Genomic DNA, 22,226 nt, shown 5'->3' with positions numbered 1-22,226 from the left:
TTGACCAATTGATTTGTTGAAAAGTAGGTCAAAATTCAGTTAAACAAGATTTTCTTTGGCTGATTTCAGTCTAGAGCTGTTTGTTTTTAGTTAACTTTTGGTAGCTGATAGGAGCAAACGTTATTTAATGCTCCGTCATGTTAACCATGACCTTTTCCTAACCCTAAACAATCATTTTTCTGGCTAACGGATCTAGCAGAGCCAACAAAAGTGACTAAAGCTGGCAGGCTCCACCACAACGCCTATAAGTCTGAATAGTGATTTGCAAGGTATTATTGGTTCAGAAACATTTTAACATATTTGTTGGTTTGCAGAAATATGGAATGGCAATGTTTTATTCTGGCAACTGGGCTGGAAAAAACAGACTTTGAGACAGGTGAAAAAGTGTGCATGCATGCTTTAGTAGTTTAGGCCGTTTCTTGGCAAAAGGATCAAGACAGGACAAAAAAAAAAAAAAAAAAAAAAAAAAAAGAAAATAGCAGTGAGACCTGAGCGACCTCAGACGGACTGGAGAGCGTCCACTGTGTACTGCAATTTTGGCAGAAATGATTTCAAAAACAAGATAACAGAAGAGTAAAATCAATAAAAGAGCTCATAAGCTTCCTCAGGTTTATTAAAACACAAAAGTTAGTGCCTTTAAACAATATACCACTGCTTGTAATGAATAAAAATATTTGCATCTTTAATTGATTAAACAGATTACATGGCTTAACGTACCCATTCCTAAATGCATACACATAATATTGCTGATTTAGGAAACAGGTTGAACATTGCGTGTTATATGGCCTGAAGGTTATATTAGTAATGGGTTTAGGACTTGATATTGGCATTAAAAAGAGCTTTATGATAGCAGAGTTAACAGATGGCGGTTTGCTCAAGGTAATGCTATTTTATATTTAAGATTTTTTCTTTTCTTTTCTTTTCTACTTGCTGCTGTGAAGCCAGACCTGAGGAGACAGGAGGCTCGTTTGTGAGAGGGTTAGAGCATAAAACATATTCCAGGAAAGTGAAAGCCTTGTAATCCTTGTAATTTTTATCTTTTTCCACCCTCGTTTGTTTGCCCAAATGCCGAGAGTCTCATGGCCTAAAAAGCCGAGAAGCGTTCAAAACACACTGAACATTTAAAAAACAGATGGGTTTCAATCAGCTGTGGCTGGGAGTCAAAATTCCAGTAATTCTTGAATTGGCTTTTTTTTTTTTTTTTTTTTTGGAGAAGTGAGTTTCTGCCCGACAGTAGGATGATGGATCAGGAGTTCATGAGCACAGATTGGTGATGCCGAGTTCCCACTTATTCAAGTCTAGCTGTATTTTTTAATTCGGACTCCTCTGAATGGCCCACAAAGGTTCGTCAGTTCAGTTTCAACAAAATAAGCAAAACTGTGGGGGAAATATCTCGATGCTCACGTAAAAGCATTCAAAACAAAGCTGCTGCACTTGCTTTTTTTTTAAAAAATACTTTTACAGTTGCAGCCTGCACCATGCATTTAAAAAAAAATCCCTGTGAAAATGTTATGTTCTTCTTGGTGATTTTTGAACATCTGACAGTCCATAATAACATCTTCATCCCATTTTATCTCATCAGCGAAAACCAAACATACACGTCATCATAGTTACTAATATCTATGATCTTTTAGCTTGTCTCGTCTCATCTTAGTCATGGAAAAAAAAGGTTGATGACTTTTTTCATCGTCATCTTCGTTGATGAAATTTACTCTGCATCAAGAAATGGATGGGAAGGCGCTACACACCAGCCGCCATAAAACTTTTTAATGCACAAAAACCCCTAGATTTTAATCTCTGCTTCCTGTATTATTTATTTATTTATTTATTTATTTATTTATTTATTCACCCACTCATCAACCCTATTTTTCTATTTATTATCATACAGACTTAAAGTGGCCAATTAGTACTGTATGAATGTGCAATTTTATGTGTGTTGAAGTGATGAAGCTGCCGTGACGATGTAATTTCCTGCAAAGGATTAATAAAGTATCATTCATTCATTCATTCATTCATTCATTCATTCATTCAAATATAAATTAGGCATGAGTTTGGGATTCAACTATAAATCATGACTTATGTCCGTCTCGCGGGCCAAATCAGACCCCTGGGCCTTATTTTGCCCATGTTGGCCTTGGTCAGTCATACCTAAGGTGTTTGCTTAGAAATGTAATGATTAGTTTCACTCAGATGTGGACCAGCAGCATGTCGAGCTGTAAGGTGTGTTACATCACCTGCAACACGGCTCTTCCAAAATGTTTGAGCTGACAACAGAATGCACCCTCTGAAGGACTGAAGACAGAGAACAGACTAAATTTATGATGTCAGGTTCCCTCCTCCTGTAAAGATAATGAACCCGTGTGAGCCTCTTATCTTGAAATGAGCCTCTAATCAACAGGTGTTTCATTCACAATTCGTCATGGCAACCACGGCCTCAAACAACAACAGCAACAACAGCAGCAGCAGCGGTGACGGCGATGGCGGTGAGGAACTCGTCGGCCACACGGGAGACTGCCAAGCGTCCTGCGTATCACCGACATGAGCGGCTTGCAGCTGTCTCTCTCTCTTTCTCTCTGTGCTGCTTTACTGTAAGGAACTGGGGATAAGAGCGGGAGCTAAAAGCCTAAATTGCATCAGCAGACAGGAGCCAAGAAACGTCGTCCCGTATTATCCAGCATGGCACCGGTACAGAAGTAGCTTAGGACGCAGCATGGGAATGGGGAGACAGATAAACGTGACAAAGGAAAGATGGAGGCGAGCCAAGGGGATAGAGGGGCGGATGGAGGAGGAGGAGGAGGAGGAGATGAAAGAGATTTGGTGTGTGTGACGGAGTTCAGATGGCTCTCACAGCCAAAGACGAGCACAGACACAATATTCCCATGAGCTGCTGCATACTGTGGACGCCACAGAGTATAGGCATGTAATGTGTGTGTGAGTGTGTGAGTGTGTGTGTGTGTGTGTGTGTGTGTGTGTGTGTGTCATGTTCTGCACCTGGTGATATGTTGTTCTACAGGATATTAGGGTTTTGTAAATGTTAAGTTAACTGTTAAGTTATTTTTCATTTGGTTTTTATGTGAAGGACATTGAGTTTATGCCTGTATGAAATGTGCTACAAAAATACATTTGAGCTGACTTGACTTGCTTGCACGGAAGCATGCATGCACACACACACACACATACACACACAGACACATGCAAGCACACACACACACACACACACACACGCTTATACACTTCCAGTTCTTTATCAATATCCACTGAATGAATAAAGTTATTAGGACCTTTGCAGAGACATTCATACACACATACACAAGCGGCACACGTGTTCTCATGCACATGCACATGCACACACACGTGCACACACACACACACACACTGGTTGCTAAAATCTGACAAACTGGAAGGTGGAGAAATAAGAGATGCATTTTTTCCCCTTAAAACTGTTGACTTATAATTTGCAGTTACAAGAGGGAGTCACATCTCTTCCTGCTGCATGTCACCTACCTGCACACACATGCACACACACACACACACACACACACACACACACACACACACACACACACACACCATCTACTGATGTGGAATGTTCCCCTAAACCACTTTCCTCACCAGTGCCAATTAATATTTTGCAGCTCCTGCTCTTTTATTTTTATCATCTTATTTCATCAGTTTACTTTTAATCATTTTGCTTTGACATTTCATGCACATCGACAAAATCTACATGCACACACACACACACACACACACACACACTGCAATGTGCACATGAGGCGAACACAAAACCAATTCCAGCATCCTCATAACTCAAGCATTCAGTTTTTACAGTGCGCCCCCCCTCCATACATCGACAATAGCCCCACCTGTTATGGCCAACAAAGGCGGAGCCGGCCCACTCCCCAGCGGCTGCACAGTAAAACCGCGCAAATCCATGAGACAAACCCTCTGTTCTGTTCTGTCGGGACGCATCAGCAGCTGACAAAGCTTGGGACAAGGCAAGACGAAAAAAAAAAGACAGAGGAAGAGAGAGGGACAAAGAGAGAATGACAAGAATGACAAAGTAAAAGCACAACCGAATGGGGGAAAAAAGAGAGGGAAAGGTCATGGCACACGTAGCGCTGACATAACGGGACGTCCCGTCTTTCTGTGACCGAGGCCCTCACTGTTCAAACAACCTTTAACAGTCAAGGGGTGAATCAAAAGGGAGCTGTTAAAATGGCACTTCCACCCCCGTTAGACCTGTGTTCACGGGCTCGTGAACAGCACTGTGTACACACACAAACGCGCTTTCATAGTTAAAAAAAGAAAGAAAGAAAGAAAGAAAGAAAGAAAGAAAGAAAAATCAGGGAGACAAAGAGAAAAAGAAGAGGGATAGAGTGGAGGGCAGGAAGCGAGCCCACAGGGGGGCAAACAAAAGAAAAAGCTAACGAGAAGCGGTAGGCTGAGGGCTGAGCCACCGCGCTTTACTGAAACACACACACACACACACACACACACACACACACACATAAATATAGACATAAAAATCCCTACACCCTATCTTATTCACCACATGGCATTCAAGATCTTTTAAATAATCATTTGGCAAACTGCTTGTGCCCTAAATTCTCCTTACCCTTTCTGTCTCTCTCTCTCACACACACACACACACACACACACATACACACACACATCTCCTCACCTCTTTAACTGCTTTGGCGCGCCTCCAGAGCCCACGGGTGAAGGTCATGGCGTGCGGGTTTGGAAGAGGAGAGCGGGGATTTGCCATTTGGAAGTGTGAAGGGCGGCAGCTGCTGCGACTTTCCGGAAGACGATTTGGTTTATTCACCTTGTAAAAGCCACTTTGTTGTTTTTTTTGGGGTGTTTTTTTTTGTACACTTGTTAACCTGAAATGGATGTTTACACAGCCCTTTCTATCCCCAACAAGACTCATGACACTAAAAAGCCCATCAAAGCCGATCCGAATCCATTTTTAGACATGCAGTTTACCATCAGATACATGTAAAAGTCATAAGTGAAAAATGCTTCTTTAAACTTGTTAAACTAAGTTTCATTTAACAATTGACACCACAGAATTTACTGATTTTTCTATTTATTTATTAGCTTATTTCTATAGCATCATATATATTTTTTTTTAACCATTGCACCCCTCCCATCAAATAAAGCTTCCTTTCTCTGCCTAGCGGATCTTCTGTTGGTTTTACACTTGTGAACGATGCCTTTTAGTGCCGTGTCCTGACTCAGACTCTTGTTTAAACAGGAAATGCATCAAATTAGGGGGAGCAAGAGGCAGTCAAAGTGCAGTTTCATTGTGGCTTCAGTCGGGCAGCGGTGTTTGGTTTGCAGGCTCGTAACACGGGGAGATGCTCTTGAGGGCCGCTTTAAAAAAAGACGGAGCCGTGCGAGGTTCATCCCGGGACAGCAGCAAGGCCCCGCTAAACTTAGTCTTGTCTTATTTTGGGCTGTGTAGCACTCACATTAGCCTGGCTTCCACTACCAGCCCTAAATGCCCGAGCCGGGGCTTACTCATTATTTATGTAACAAAATGTATGTGATTTTTTTTTTTTTTTTACTCTCGATGATTTGTTATAAATAGCATCGCTGCGCACGCTTGTAATCTTTTCTCCACCAAAAAGCAAGGCGGCGCGTCCACCAGCTGTGTGTTCTTTGTCTGAGGGCCTCAAATTGTGCGTTGAAATCCTCGGGTAATAAGCATTTTGACTTGGCCCAGGCCAAACAGTTAAGGCCCATTTGGCTCCACGCTGGAAAAGCTGCTCAAAGGGGGAAAAAATCCACTCTCAGACAGCCACCTTCGATCTGTGATGTCCAGACTTTTCCAAGAGTTATTTTCTGATGAATGTTGGAATATAGTTTTTTTTTTTATTATTGTGTACCCAATTTCATTCAACCTGCCTCATCCACTTCTACTTAGGCTTGTGATTTCCAGGATTTGCAGAATGAGATAGTGACAGAGTAGGATTTCTTCTGATCCAGCCTCACACGACGTCTTGTGGAAGCACTGAACTCTGTACCGAAATTGGTATTTTTGCTTCTTGAGCGACTGATTTCTCGAATGTTGGTCCAAAGTGAAGACTCAAGAAAGAAACCCCTGCTTGTGCATTTGGTTTCAAGGGACTGACACCCAAACCTAATATTTATTGTTGATGTTTCAAAAGGCTGAAAGCATTTTTTTGCTCTCCTCCTCCACGGAAGAGGCTCTGGAAACGTCTCGCTGTGCCGTGATGTCAACTAGTTTTGACTAACCCTAACCCTAACCCTCACGAATCCAGGAGTTTACTAATGTTTCTAAACTCTTAACCAGTACCATGGATTTGTCAATGCAATTATTTACATGTAGTGAGAGATCAAATAGGATTAAAATGTGTTCTGCATATTAAGAAATATATTTTTATCTTTTTTTTTTTTTTTACACAGTTTAATAAGTAGCATAACAAATCAGTACTGCACTTCCTAACTGTAACCCTGACCTCCATCCCTAAATGAGCATAGGGCCTAATTTAGATGATCCAACCTCCAATTTAACCACAGGAATTTAAAAAAAAAAAAAAAAAAAAAAAAAAAAAACACCACCAAACAACAGAATGGAGCCAAAAAAAAAAAAAGATTCATTGCATTACATTTTATTTCATTTTTTTTAATGAACGAATTTTTCTTTTTTATCAGTGATGAAGGACCATACAAAGATGAGCTGGAATTACTTTTGTTTAGCAACTTTCAGGTTTCATGGAGTTTTTCCGCAAATTTTTTCACTATGGATCCGAGTGAATGAATGGTAATAAGGTTCCTTACTTCTAAGATATCAAAGCATATTCTGTACACACTTATGCAGCCAATATTTGTGACGGAAACATACGATCCAAACTGCTGATGGGAAGTCAAAATAGGCCCAGTGTGGTCCATAAATCCAGTGTTTTACAGTGGATTTTTCAGTAACACTTCATAATAACATAAAAAGTATTGATTAATGATTACCTAATGATTTGTAAACCTTTAAAAAAAATCACTTGTCAAACATCTACAAACATTACATAGATAGATGGACCAGACATTAGTTAACACTTTGTTATTGGATAATCACTAACATTATTATGACGGCTATTATAAAGTTGAAACTGATAATTATTATATCTTACTTAGTGGTTATTAAATACTTTGTAAACCATCTATAAGCACTATTTGGATGGCTATTATAAAGTAACAACTACTGCTATTTACCAAGTATTGTTAACACTGTAGAATAACTATTAACTGAAGTTTAATTAGCTATCTGTTTACCATTTATTGATGAGTGGTACTGATTTTTCCTTCCAGTTTTGCGTATATATTTAAAGTAATAAAGTATGGATTAGTGTGAGCCAACCTGGTCTAACCTGGTTCCTCTCTACTTTGCTCTGCTGTTGTTCTACTGGTTTGTCTTGTCCCCAGTTCTGCCGAGTCGGGCTCTACTTTATTGTGCGGCCGGCTGCGGAGGGGAAGCACCGCAGCAACTCCAAAGGGCTCTTTGTCCCCCAGCGTTTGAAAACACACTCGTCTCTTTCCTCCCTTTGTCCGTCCACCTCCTACATACACCCAGCACGGCCATGAGTCCTTCCCCTGTCTTCAGCCCTCAACAATACCTCATCTCTGTGCCGCGGCCCACACAGCAGAATACCACGGAGGGGCGCCGCGAACCTCTCGCTGCATCTGGCTCGCTCATTGTCTCGAGCACCCGGTTGCGTCTGTCTCACCCCCTGCTTTCTGTATCTGTCCCCTCATCGCCGGCACACAATCTCGGTCTGTCTATCTGACTCTCTCCCTCTCCCTCTCTTTTTTTTTCTGTGTCCCAATTTCCCTCCATTTCTCAAATTGGTGACCTCACCCAACACCCACATCTTGGTGACTTCACCAGTCGGCAGCTGCAGTCAAGGCCACAGAGCAGGGTGTTGGTGGAGGGGACAATTAACATCGCCACTGTGTCTGGGGCACCGGGGTGAGACTGCAAACCGCAGCGCAGGGCCTTGAATCCACCACGGTTACGCCAGGAGACGTTTATGGAAGATATCAAATAATTCTGGCCACCTCGGTGTGTCGACTCTGGTACAAACGAGGCTCTGGCGCGCGGGTTTATGGGGCCCTGGCGTGCGTAATCCCTTCAAAAGCTGTGTATGTGAATTTCATTTTTTTTGCCCGTGTCACTTACATGTCAGCTGGATGGGTTCCCGTTGGTGTAATCTAAGAAATAAAGCGGCACATCTCAAGCTCAAGGCCGCTCCCATAGCAAAGTCAAACTCAAAGTGACATCTCGTTTCTATCAAATTTATATTACTTGTACTGTTTCTAAGGGGCATGAGAGTATTTTCCATCGTCGGTGGAAGCCATGGCAACGAGAAAGGGGTACCGATGCAACAAGGTATGTGGGCCTAGCTGTAAAGTTTTGACTAGTCATGTTTTGTCACCTGTGTACACTACAACGCAACTAATTCTTGTTAGTTTTCAAACTAATTATATCCCAAAGTCTCAGTCTTTAGGGGCTAAAATGTGGCAGATTGAGCCCCGCCCTCGGTGAAACACAGACTCTTCAGACCGCAGTCAGAGGACAGAAGCTGCTGCAGCAACATGGCCTGTGTCGACACTAAAATATGGTAGATGCTGATCATTTGAATTAGGTGCTGTGGAGAAATGCTTATAATGGTAGGGGAAAGCAGAGGTTTTTATCAGTTGCATCCAAAATTTGGCATATCTCCTGTCTTCATTATCAAATCCTGTGCTCCTGTGATCTGCATTTTCTGCATCATGGAAATCATAGGACCCTAGTTATAAGACTGTTGGACATGAGAATATACTCACGGTGAACTTGCAAAAATTATCTGTTCTGCAGCACACAAGTTTTCCTCCAGGAATGGATTTAATTATCCTCAACCACTTGAGGCTTTCCTTTGACTATGCAGAGGCTGATGTATCTGTCAACATGCAGGGGTTAAAATAAGTTAGTTAAACAGCCTGACGCTTCATGGCGTTTGATTTTGATTGATTGATTGGCTTTTAATTGACATTTTGCAGCAGGATCTGGACTTGGCAAACTCCGTTGTCGTGATAACAGTCTGCGATCCTGTTTGCACAAAGCAAGTCAAAGAGCTTTACATGAGATTTATGAGGACATAATTTAAGAAGACAAAAACCAGATTTAAAAGACAATTAAATCAAAAGTAAAGAAGAATTAAATTACTACATAGTATCACATTTATTCACAAGTTATGTTTTAAAGGCAAATTCAGTGTTTTTTTCTTCTTTTTTTCTTTTCTTTTTTTTTTTTTTTTTTTTTTGAAAGGACAAGTTGACGATTTTGAAACCCAGGCCCTTTTTGCAGATCATCTGGCAGCATCCTCAGACGTAGAAAGCCTCATTTCACAGGTCGCTTCAGTATTGATCATGATAATCGATGTGCTGGAGGCTCCTGCTCGGCTGCCACAGCCCGGCAGGCGTGCAGCAGTCAGTGGGGCTGATGAAAAACTTGAAAAACTAAATCGCAAACCTGTCGTGTAAGTCCTGTAAGTGACTCTTTTAAAAAAAAAAAAAAAGGCTGCTCTCTGTTTGCTCGGTGGTGACTGTCAGAGCTTTGTGCTCTGCTCACAGATTCAGTTCCAAAGGGGCGTCTCCTGCTCGGGTGAGTGTAAATTAAATTTAGCGAACTGTGCATGTCACATTTCATAGCAATATGGTACTATGATGTATATATGCAGTAAAATTTGGGTGTGGTTGGCTTTAAACTTTAATTAAATTCTCCTGTTGCTGTCCTACCAGGGCTCTGCAGTGAAAGTATCTCACTGGCAAGAACTGGGAAAATAATTTACAAGCACTGTGTATGAGTCAATATTAGTCTACCATAATCTTTTGTGACAAACATTAATGTATCAGCCGAATGCAAAACAGCTGTGATTATTAAATAACAGTACAGCCACTTACTAACCGCTGGTCTGCTGACAAAAGAGGAATGAGATCGCCTCTGTTCTTCCTACTTCAACGATCCTGCTGAAATGATTTCTAAATTCAACTTGACTCAGTTCAGTTCATCTCATTTCCATCTTTTTGTTGCTGTGAGGAGCCTTCAGGAGCGCCAAATCAGACACAAACGAAGCTCCAGTTAATGAGACCAGAACGATCAGCCGATAAGCAACAGATTTTTCTTTTCTTTTCTTTTTCCTATGAGCTGTCAAATCACATCAAAGCTGCAATAATACATCAAGGCCACAATGAGGCCACAAGGCCAGCGAGAGGATAGAGTTTAAATTTTCCTTAGCAACCAAACTGAATAAACTGGAGGCATGAGGGCTGTTCTGTGGTTCCCGGTTTTATCCCTTTTCCCTCAGAGTACATATTCAGTGATTTGCTTTGAGCACGTTGGACAACTCTGACAACAAAAAACTTTGTGAGAACAAACCAACAGTTAAGTGTCCACCCTCTACTGAACCCTGCCATTAAAACACAACCCTGAATTTTCAGTCGGTAATACAAAAGGACATGGTTTATTTGTGGAAATTAAAATACATTGGTACCTTAGTTGGCTGGTGTGGGAGGTTCATTTGCCTGGCAGGGAGAGAATTATAAATCTGTGATGTCTACCGGAGAAGTTGTGGGGCGATCGAGACAACATGACATGAAGAAACAAGAGAGAGAAGGCGAGGAAAAGACATTTTGAATTGATGAAAATGCACGGGTGACACCAAAGCTGAGGGTAAGGAAGGTGAATTTCAAAGCTGTGCTCACTGATTTGGTGGATATATTTCTATTAATGCCTATGGATGAGACGTGAGCACGACCACAGGTTATTTGTTAACACAGGTCAATAAAAAAAACACTCAGAGGACTCTTCACAGGCTCCAGAGCAGTGGTTAGAGAGTTTGAGTAAAGGCGTTATTTACCTGAAAACTCCAGATTTCACATTAAGACAACAGAAGTCGCATGTCTGACCCTCAGTTTTAGGTAATTTTTTTCAAAATTCACAAATAACGGAAAAACTGAGAGCCATCAGTGTTCCAGCCAACGGCAGAGCCTCATTTCTCTTCTCCTCTCGTTGCTGTTACTTTTTACAGGTCAGTAAACACGACTGTGATATTCAGAGAAATAGAGACCGAGATTGGTTCGGAGGAGATTAAGCTTAAGAGTCCTGTGGGGAAACTAAAGTTCAGTAACTTACAGTGACTACCTGTACACAGCATTTACAGCATGCATAGGTGTTAATGGAAATGTCACCTTTTCTGCATAGTGTGACCTCTCTGAGAAAAAAAAGGACATGCACCTGTAAATACCCTTTTTTTTTTTTTTTTATTGTGTTTAAATTTTATCTTGTGTATTTTTTTGTTTTAATTCTCTATTTCTCTCTCTCAACCTGTGTACTTTCTACCTTTTCTAATTATTCTGTTTCAAAAGATGCAAAATAACAATGTATTTGCTTTGTAAACCTGTCTTATTTGTAATTCCACGTTTCAAATGTTGATGTAAAGAAAAAAAATTGAATTTGTGTGAGGAGACAGTGCCATCTGCTGGACATTACAGATACAGCACATACACAAAGGGCAGCTGGATGATGGGACAGCATGGAAAACAATGCTGTGACGATGTTATTCATTTATTATTGCGTATGTTCTTGTGTTTGCAGTTATTAATTTACATTTGCTTTTTTTGTCTCTACTGCCTTTTAATGTCTTTTGCCATCTCTCTTTCACCATCCTTCTGTTTTTTTAATTTTCCTTTCTTTACAGCGTTGTTATTTTGCTTTCTGCTTTTGCTGTTTGCATTTTTATCTGTTAACACATCTGAAACTTCACACATAACTCACTCAGCACTGTTGTACTGATACTGTTCAACAGAGCCTGAATGTGGTATAATCTGTGGTATAATCTCGGCTAATCTAGTTTATGAATAATAAACATAATAATGAATTTGAGAAAACCCACCCTCAAAAAGCCATCTTGAAGAAGCAGCTCAACAGCATTGGTTAAGATTAAGCTTAGGACAAGGTTTTGGTCATAAATTAAAATCTTTGTTCAACACTAAATTTATTCATTCATGACCAGGGAATTGAACCAGCCACTGAAGTTAAAGGAAAAAGTGTACACCCATCCCAAAAATATCCAAAATTACTGCATTACTGTATGCATTATTTTTTGCGACTGTAGATTTGATGCAAGATCAGGTTGCTGTGGTCCAGACTTCCTGCATGCCCAGCCATGCAGGCGTCGCTGCAGCACGGTCCGAGGCCGGCCCGCCCCCCCATCCTCCCTGCTCTCTGGGACGCTGATGGGATGTGACAGGCCGGCTCCAGCTCGGGTGTTCATGGCTCCATCCACCCCTCCCTGCTCAGCCCAACGCCAGGTAAAAACTGGCTGGTTGACGCTTTGAAAAGTGCAGCTTGGGGCATTTGAAATCATGGATATATCAACTTTAAATTAATTTGGCTTTTCAGTTCTGTTTTGTCTGAGTCATTCATTAGAAATGCAATCAGATGTAGGATCTCTCATATGGCCACCAGAGGGCGCATTACATCGTCAAAGACTCTACCTGCTCACCTGTTCAGGGGAAATGAGGTGGGACTCTCGGCTGTACACTGACTGTGTCTCACTGTAGAGTCACCACACACACCTCTGGACTCTTACTGGTCCTCACAACACACACCTCTGCCTTGTTAGGCTAAGAGAACACACACACACAGACAAAGGAACATACAGAGTGGAGGCTGCCTAACTCCTCAGCGATGGTCTTGTTTGTTAACAGCAAATCATATTTACGTCTAAAAATTAATGTGAGAATGACCTACTGATGTTCAAATGCTCCAAAGAGTCCAAAACGACTTCTGGCACAGAGGTGATGAAGATGCAAGTTATTATTCAATAAATATAATCTTTTTCTGTTCTCATCACAGCATATTAGCATCATTTGTGATCACTGCTGTTTATTCATTGTGCAACATACAAAAATAAAAAGGATGAAGTCCAAAATAAATCTTTATTTATGCCTGGTACATGAAAACACTTTTAGAACAAATACTTGTTGGATCTTGCGTTTTACACACTGTTTACACACCTGACGTGAAAACGAAGTACATTTGAAAATACTTTGGTTGGCTGGTAGTTTTTTGTCGTTAGAAAAAAGGCAGTGGTTCGCTGAAGATTGTCGATTGCCAAAACAAAGTCGTTGATCCTCTTGTGTTGCTCTGCAGCAGAAGCAGGGCTGGCTGCACCACAAAGTCCATGTGCGTGCGTGCGTGTGTGTGTGTGTGTGTGTGTTCAGAGGTGCTGTTGCAGCCACAGCACCGTGTTGAGGAAGCAGTCCGCCTGTGTGTCCACTCTGGCCAGAGAGTGGCCGTCCTCTGGAAACCACAGCAACCTGGAGAGACAAACGTGAGCTAGACAGCGGCTCCTTCTGTGCTCTGATGTCATTTGGATGCAGTTTCTGAAGGTCCACAGGTCAGATTTCATGGACTAACAAATTAACAGCCAAATAAACTAGGCAAAAAAAAGTTCTGCACCGCTTTTTCAGTCTATAATTTCTCCCCTTTATTTATACCCAATGGTGTTGTATCTTATACCGTTGTAAAGCCTGATTCGTCCTCTTTCCAATGAGATACACACTGCAAAAACGCAAAATCTTACCAAGATTATTTGGTAAGATTTTTTAAAGTAATTAAATTCATTAAAGTAAATGTATTCAACCTGGGATTAAAATAAATAAATAAATAAATAAATAAATAACCTTCATGTAACGCTTGACTTGTGCACGGCTGCTGTGACTGGATCTGCCTCTTAAAATGAGTGAGGACAGCAAACATTCCGCACAAATGAAGAAAATGCTGATCCCGTAAATGTCTATTTCATGTTAAGAGCCTAAATCTGCTTTTCATTCTGTCCCTGGAAGGAGCAGATTTTGATTATGATTATTGTTTATGACAATAATCATTTGAGTGATCGCATGATGGAACAGGTTCCCGCTATATGTTTAATATTAAAGAAACGCTTTCAAATGAAACCAAAAGCATTTGAAAATAAAATGAGTTGCAGCTGCTGAGCGCAGTAAAATATGTGATTTATCTGTCATACACATCAGCTGTCAGGTTAATAAACAGTTAATCTGAAAATAAATAATTTCAAAGAAAGAAGAGTTATGGGCCGTTTAATGTTAATTCATTTTATCTGATAAAGATTAAAAGTATTATCTCTGTTCTATAGGCCAGTATTCTACAGTCATGAAAATTATATATGACAAACTGTTGACAGTACTCATGGAAACGCACTGCATTCACACAAGAGAGAAAAAATCTGACATGTTTTCTTATGATTATGATTTAAGTGTACCAAAACTGTTATGACTTAAGATAATTAAGAGAAAGCGCTTATAATTACATGAAAATTCCTCTCATTTTTAACGGTTTAAAAGACGTAATAGTACATGATAAATCATTTCCGTGGATGTTTTTAAATATTTGCATTTGCTGAATGGCAGGTGTGTGTTTTGAAAAGCACAAAATGAACTGGGATTTCATCAACCAGTCATGGATGAGTGCTGAAGAAGCTGTAAGGATCATAGGGATTGGGATTAAATCGTGAACGACAGGAGGTGAATTTTGAGGAAATGAAAGAATCATGAAAGAGTTTATGGCACACCCGTTGTTTTTTGTTTGTTTGTTTGTTTGTTTGTTTGTTTGTTTTGGTCGGTGTGTCAGTCAGCCGTACCTGACCGGTGAATCTCTGCTCTTCAACACTTTGTAGAGCTCCAGACCCTGATGAGGAGACACTCGCCTGTCTCTGCCTCCCAGCATCAGCAACACAGGAGCCCTGATCTGCACACACACACACACACACACACACACACACACACACACACACACACACACACACACACACACACACACACACACACACATATATATACAAACAGAGTCTAATGCATGAATTGCTCACATGCACAGTTTCTCCAATTAAAAACAAAGTAAGAAAACTAAGAGTTGGTGATGTAATTTGATTTCATCTCTGCAGTTAAAAGAGTGTGTGTGTTTGTGTGTGTGTGTGTGTGTGTGTGTGTGTGTGTGTGTGTGTGTGTGAGTTCCTGACCTGAGCAGCATGTATGATGGGTGATTTCTCTAGCATGGTAGCCAAGGCCTCAGCAGAGGGTATCTGGTCATATGAATACTGTAACCCCACACTGGAGTAACGCCTGGAGAGAGAGAGAGAGAGAGAGAGAGAGAGAGAGAGAGAAAGAGAGAGAGAGAGAGAGAGAGAGAGAGAGAGAAAGAGAGAGAGTTTGGTGGATGCTTTGCAGTGTGTATGTTTGTGTGTGTGTGTGTGTGTGTGTGTGTCTCACCAGTCCACTATATCGCTGGTTCCCAGTAAAGTAGCAGCATTGATGACTGGGTTTCTGGCTGCACACGCTCTGTAGAAGTCTGGGTATTGACCAATCAGATGACAGGACAGGAAACCGCCATGGGAGCCACCAATCACGGCCATGCGTTTGGGGTCGAGGGTCGCATCTCTTTGCAGCACGGTGAGCACGGCCCTCTGGGTAAAGACAATCAGCTGCAATCAGGACTCCCACCCATCACTGTAGAAAGATCACTGGGGCATAGCGGTACTGATCTGTGCATGGGTGTACACTTGGCTAATCGGAAAAAATATTATGTTATTGAAAAAAGGTTTTTAATGGAGCCTAACTCTATAATCACAGAGTGTAAGGTTTGTGTTTTCTTCTTTATTAATCTCATGTTAAATGATAACAAACCGCTGCCAAATATCAGTGTATGGATCAGAAAGGAGAAATTCATTACCTGCACATCCTTCACATCCTGGCTACCGATCTGACCAATCAGGGACAAGATGCTGTCTTGGCCGAACCCTGTGGAGCCCCGGTAGTTCACTGGAGAGAGCGAGAGATTTCAGATAAAGTAATAAATTGGCATGCTTTTGAGTGTCATAAGATTTCATAATGTGACTTAAGGAGGTTTTATAATTATCACTGAACCTTTATTTAACCAGGCAAAAACACATTAAGATCCAAAATCTCTTTTTTAAGTGTGACCTGGCCAAGAGGCAGCAGTGCACAGATAAAACAATGAGGTTACCGACAACCTATATGAAGAAAATATGAAAGTCAGCCATGTCACTAACGCTTGAGAAAAAAATGATCGCCTGTCAAATGATTCTGCCTCTAATTCCTTTATAAGGGTTTCAAATTCACCCAGAATAACAAAGTCCTTAAGTTTCAGCTTATTTTGGAGCATTTTCCAAATAAAAGGGGTACAGAATCTAAAAGCTCTCTTACCCACCCCCTACCTTAGGCAATTTGAGTAAAAGTAAGTTTTGTGGACATAAGCTATTGTTGGGGTTACTTTTCTGTGGAAAGGAAGTTGAACACAATGGGAGCAGACCTCAGAGACCTGTATAAATATCCTGTATAAGATATACTAGCCACAATCTCCTTGTAGACACTGCAGAGCATCCAAAGTATCTGCCCAACAATAAATGACTGTATCATCAGCATAGAGACGGAGAATTGCAGCAGACACTCCATCATCCAAATTATTGATATAAATGGTAAATTAGAGGAGCCCCAGCACTGAGCCCTGGGGAACACCCTTTGAAACAGTTGCACCATCAGTGATGAGACTATTCATTTTAGCCATCTGGGATCTACCTGAGAGATAGTTAGCAAACCATCCAACTGCCTTCTCAGATTGACCTATTGAAAGCACGCTTTTTTTTTTAAATTTCTCATGGCCCACATGTGTCAAATGTTTTGGAGAAGTCTCTCAAAAAAAAAAAAAGTTACACAAAGTGCTGTTTTTTGTGGAGTGCAGTGGTCATGTCGCTGGGGACCTTAACAGCTGCTGAAGTTGCATTATGTTGTTTCCTAAAATCAGATTAATGAGTGTATAAGATGAAGGTTGAATGTAAAAATTCATTGAGCTTCTTACTGAGTAACGAATCAAAATAGGGTTAAAATAGGAAGTATGGCAATATGCCTGTAATTGTTTAAAAAGGCTGGGTCCCTCCTTTTAACAGGGGAAGGACTGTGGATTTTATTGCACTCAAGTGTAACATTAAAAGACTACTGTGAACTCCTACTACTGCTATGTATGTTTCTGCACAAACCAATCTTTGATCTTTTGAAAAATCAATACTTTTGCATCAAAGTTAAGAGTGTGCAGCCCCCCCTCCTCCTGGTGTGTGAGTCTCACCCATGAGCACAGCCAAGCCCAGTTTAGCCAGTCCAGCCGTGGTGACGTTCCACTCCGCAGGGAACTGGGAGTGTGGACCGCCTGGGTTAGCACACAAACACAATTATAATCTAACAAAAAAGTTTTCATGTTTTCCATTATCATACCTGTAATGTGAAATAGAAAGGGACCAGAGAAAAGGACAGACTGAATCTAAGAAATTTAAATAAATAAAAACAACAACAACAAAAAGAAAAGAAGCTGAACATTGACCATGGATGAAGACGACCAGAGGGATCTTCGCTGCATGGAGAGGACGAGAGGGTTTAACCAGCACAGCCCCGAAATCTAGACCAGCTGGAGGGAGAGAGAGAGAGAGAGAGAGAGAGAGAGAGAGAGAGAGAGAGAGAGAGAGAGAGAGAGAGAGAGAGAGAGAAACTCACAATGATCAGTGCTCTATTGATCCATTATTGATGTGTTAAAGGAATTTTTCTAATCAAGATCATTATGTAAATATGTATATTAATTGATTTATTGACTTGATTTATAAATTATTTGCATGCAAATGTTTTATTTCTTTATGTATTTACTCAGTGTAGCTGGTGTACAGGTGGAGTCGGACAGCGTCTTTTAGACAGGCGTGTTGATTGACTAAGGTGTGTGTGGCGAGAGTGTTTTTCTAAGTTCCTGCAATGAAAATTTAACATGTTAAGAAAAGCTTTTTCCTTTCCAAAAAAAAAAAAATATATATATAATAATAGATAATAATAATAGAATAATAACAGAATAATAAAATGATTTGCTTTGGAATTATGTCAATGAATGTTTTTATAATAGAACATGAATCAGAACAATCAGTCCTATACGATCTGACAATACTGTACTGCATGGTGCTTTCATTTGATATTTACACGAGATTTTTGATTTAAGAACATAATAATCTGTAATGTGGATATGACGGCCAGGCAGGTAGAGGCAATAATAGAACAGCTATAACCTTATAATAAGTTCAGAAAACTGCATCTCTTTGCTGTAGTCTTTAAAAAAAAAAAAAAAAAAAAGGAAAAACAACATAAACTACATCCAGATATTACAATAAACAAATGATATGTAGTTTCACATCACGATAGATATGTTCATATACAACGCAGCTCTAGTATATATGTGTGTGTGTGATGCTCACAGTATTGTATGTTGTCTTCCTCTGGTGTAGGTGTGACATCCAGAACTCTCCAGTGGAGGTCAAAGGTCACTGCTGGCTCCTGCAGAGTTAGCCAGGTCACAGCGTCACCTGGTGAGGGGAGGAAACCCACCCTCTGCACACACACACACACACACACACACACACACACACACACACAGACCACAAAAGACACATTAGAATGGCTAAAATTGTGTTTGACTTCATTAAATTGTGTTTTAGGTGCATCATCCAGTCTGAGGACACACACACACACACACACACACATGCTTGCCTCCTTGTGTGTGTGTGTGTGTGTGTGTGTGTGTGTGTGTGTGGCGTCTGACCAGTGTTGGTGGTGTGTTGGGGCTGGAGCAGCAGACGACCATCAAGTCTCTCTTGACTGTCAGCAGCTTCCAAGAGCCGTAACACCTCGAGACGTTCAGGAAATCTGTGTAGCAGACGGGAGAGGAGGAGGGACAAAACAGAGAGAGAGAGAGAGTTAGAGGAGATGGACAGATAAAGGGAGGAGAAGAGATGGAGGGGAACAGAGAAAGAGAGAGGAGTCTGATGACGGTTTAAAGAAACAATTCAGCTTTTACAAGTCTTGACTGTGAGTAAAAGAGACCACATGTGGGAGTTTTGAAGATTAACAAGTTGTGTCCTTAAACATTAAAGACCATTTTACTGTGCAATCACCCTATGGTTAGTACATTATAACTATTACTACTATTTTATAAGTCGATTACCAAAGTAACAGACTTCACTTAATCATGTAGTTGATCAAACAGAGAACTACCTGATTATAATTCTGATAAACTATTAATCATTTAAGCAGTTAACAAGTAAAATTCCCAAACCACTGATTCCAGCTTCACTAAGATGTTAATATTGTCTTACTTTGCTCTGTTCATATCATTATAACAAAATTATACTTGTATACTTGTTGTTACTTCTCGTTTATTTTGGCTGCTGGTCCAAAGAAGAAAGCAATTTCAGGATTTCCTATGAGTCTTGGTTGTTATTTTGCCCGTTTGGTAGACTAAATAATTAATGGAAAATGTAATATGTTAATCAGCAGGTTAATCAACAATGAAAACTCTCATCAAAAGTAACAGGGAAACATGGAATAACTGAATGCAGAAATCCAGGAGATCCTGTGTTTCTGTCTTTGTGTGTTTGCTGAAGCGTTTCTGCAGTGTACTGCACATTCGAGAGGTCACCTGTCAATCAAACACAGTGGGCGGGACTGTAATGTGCTCCCAGGATTTTCTGCTGATGGAGTTTGAGCCTCTGTAGGTGGCGCTCTTTACTTTTTCTGTTCAGCTGCAGTGGCTCTCACTGCTCATGACTGCCCAGTCCCCAGATCACTCCCTCTGTGTGTGTGTGTGTGTGTGTGTGTGTGTGTGTGTGTGTGTGTGGGCTCTCCACATTAAAGGCTGTCCCATGTCACTTAGCAGGGAGTGGAAGTAGACAGTAAAACCCTCTGATAGTGAGTCTATTCAGACACACGCCGTTCCACTGCTAAATGGAAACGTATGCAGAAAGACGGAGGAATCCAACAGATTTTGGCTCCACCGATAAAAATGTAAAACGTCACTTTGTCAAATGTTGCGCAGCCTGTTCACTTGGCTTTAAACATCATTTTAAATCAGGGAATGTGTGGCAATTAAATATAAGTTTTTCTACATTCAAATGACTCAGAACAGAGCATGACTTATTTAATGCATTTTTTTTTTCTTCTTCAGTTTTTGCTTTTTTTTTGTTTGTTTCGAGCACACCATGTCAAAAGATGTGTTTGTCAGTAACCATGGTGACGGCTGTCTCCTGCCTCAGACAACTTGCAGGGCATCTTGGAGACTAGCCAGGTTTTCATGCCCTCCCTCCACAGCTGTGAGTGACTCCATGAGGAGTGAAGTGTGAGTTGGGAGCGACCCGTCTGGGAAAGGGCTGATAACTACCCAGTTCCTCTTCTTTTTCTGTTTATTATGAACAAACTGGAGACGTAAAACGCAGCACTTCTTATGTGCCGGAGTATTTTTTCCACAAAAACACCACTTGTTTAGAACAGCAAATGTAAAAGCTTCCATGAAGTGGGTGAGTAGGTTGAATCACTATTTTGTTTTATCATTTGGTGATTAAATATCAAAAAAGGCTTTTATTCATATGAAAATGTAAATCATAACTCTTTTCGAATGGAGACTTTTATTTTGAAACTTGCAGGCAGGTTGGTGATGTCTGTCATGGCGTCTGTCATACCTTCCGCTTCTTTCTTGTGCTCCTGATGACGGAGGAGAGGAGAGGGAGGAGGTGGAGGAGGAGGAAGGGGATCTAGAGGAGGAAGATGAGAGTAAGGAAAGGGAGGAGGAGGAGGAGAAAGGGGAGAAAGAGGGGGAGGGAAAGGAGGAAAACTCGGGGATAGTGGTGAGGGAGGAAGAGGAGGAGACAGGGACGGTGGAGACAGCGGAGTGTCAGGAGGAAGAGGGAAGAGGGGAGGATGTGAGAGAGGAGAGGGAGGAGGAGGGAAAAGATCACAGGAAAGAGATAAAGGAAGAAAAGAGGAGAAAGGAGGAGGTGGCGGAGGAGGAGGAGGAGGAGAGGGTGGAGGCTTACTATCGGAGAGACAGGAAACTTTCTTTGTTCTTCTGTCAACCACAAAGACGTCCTGAGAGACAGACAGACAGACAGACAGACAGGGTGATGTCTTCAAAATACACAAGATAAAAAAAAACCAAATGAAATAATATTTAAACCGAACACATCTCACAATTTTAATGCAATCGCAATATCAGTTACAGTTTGTTTTGTTTTGTACAACAGGGGGAAAAAAACACTACGATTTCCAATGTTGTTTGCAAAATTAACTTTTTTTTTTTTTAATTCAGAGATTTGGGATGACAAAATTAAATCAACAAATATTCTTTCAAAGGCAAAAGTCTATTTAAAACAAACAAAATACTGTCAGTATATTCATTAATTCATCAGCCAAGTGTGTGTGTGTTTTTTTTTTGTTTTTTTTTACATATGCAAATGATGTGAAATTGTATTTATGTGTGTGTGTGTGTGTGTTACCCTCCAGTTCCTGTTTGCGCTGCTGAACACCACCCGCTGGCTGTCTGCAGACCAGCAGCAGGACGGCAGAGCCTCATACACACCGGCAAACAGACCTGATCGTGCAACATGAGAGGAGAATTGAGACTTCTGACCTTTAACCTCTGATATTTTCTCACGCGACACGAAGAAAGCGTGTGAAGGAACTGAGGCGAGTCAGGATACACACCGAGCTGAGACAGAGCGCGCACACAAAAGTGTAAAACCTACCAGTCTGTGGTCTGCTGACAACATCCAGCAGCGTGGACGTCCTCCTGCTCTCCCAGTCAAACTGCAGAGGAGTCAAGAGACACTGTTACAACAAGGAATACACACACACACACACACATTACATAGACTTACATTCATTTTCTGGAGACCCTAACCCCAACTACGACCTTAACTTAACTCTAACCGTAACCACTGACTCCAAAAAGCTGCTTTTTCCCCAGTTACCGCGTCTTAAGTCTGCCGTGTGTCCCTGAAGGTAGTCAAAAACAGACCCAAACACACACACACACACACACATGCTGTACCTCCTGCAGACTGCGGCACTGGTTGTGCGGTCCGAAGACGCGGCCCTGCAGGTAAACCAGAGTGGTGCCGTCCGGGCTGAGCCTGGGACACGACACCGACATGTTTTCCTCTGAGAGACACTCTGCAGGGAGGAGGAGGAGACACTGGGATGTGATGAGCCAAATACCGTGTTTGTGTGTGTGTGTGAGAGAGAGATTAGTTAATCAACAGGATGAC

The 22,226-nt window shown here is 41.2% G+C and overlaps 1 protein-coding gene across 5 annotated transcripts in view; it reads right to left on the bottom strand.

Annotated features, from left to right (window-relative positions):
* LOC115361674 (acylamino-acid-releasing enzyme) overlaps positions 1 to 22,226 on the bottom strand; it is a 36,898-nt gene that overhangs the window by 8,087 nt on the left and 6,585 nt on the right. Inside the window, exons 9-22 of one of the 5 annotated variants that reach the window (XM_030055217.1) lie at positions 22,010 to 22,131; positions 21,705 to 21,765; positions 21,456 to 21,550; positions 20,643 to 21,048; positions 18,731 to 18,834; positions 18,387 to 18,519; positions 17,477 to 17,560; positions 17,225 to 17,305; positions 15,815 to 15,903; positions 15,355 to 15,548; positions 15,105 to 15,207; positions 14,727 to 14,833; positions 13,262 to 13,383; positions 2,958 to 2,979 (exon numbers count right to left, since the gene is read on the bottom strand). In XM_030055217.1, coding sequence (XP_029911077.1) covers positions 13,284 to 13,383; positions 14,727 to 14,833; positions 15,105 to 15,207; positions 15,355 to 15,548; positions 15,815 to 15,903; positions 17,225 to 17,305; positions 17,477 to 17,560; positions 18,387 to 18,519; positions 18,731 to 18,834; positions 20,643 to 21,048; positions 21,456 to 21,550; positions 21,705 to 21,765; positions 22,010 to 22,131 — 1,679 coding nt within the window. In that variant the 3' untranslated portion in view covers positions 2,958 to 2,979; positions 13,262 to 13,283. Of the gene's footprint in view, positions 1 to 2,957; positions 2,980 to 12,988; positions 13,384 to 14,726; positions 14,834 to 15,104; positions 15,208 to 15,354; positions 15,549 to 15,814; positions 15,904 to 17,224; positions 17,306 to 17,476; positions 17,561 to 18,386; positions 18,520 to 18,730; positions 18,835 to 20,642; positions 21,049 to 21,455; positions 21,551 to 21,704; positions 21,766 to 22,009; positions 22,132 to 22,226 lie in introns of those variants that run through there. The other 4 variants (XM_030055218.1, XM_030055216.1, XM_030055215.1 and 1 more) reach the window with 4 other exon arrangements.

The sequence above is a fragment of the Myripristis murdjan genome, chromosome 7 (genome assembly GCF_902150065.1).
Source record: "Myripristis murdjan chromosome 7, fMyrMur1.1, whole genome shotgun sequence".
In the NCBI taxonomy this organism is placed as follows: domain Eukaryota; kingdom Metazoa; phylum Chordata; class Actinopteri; order Holocentriformes; family Holocentridae; genus Myripristis; species Myripristis murdjan.
This window is presented reverse-complemented; position numbering and strand designations above follow the sequence as displayed.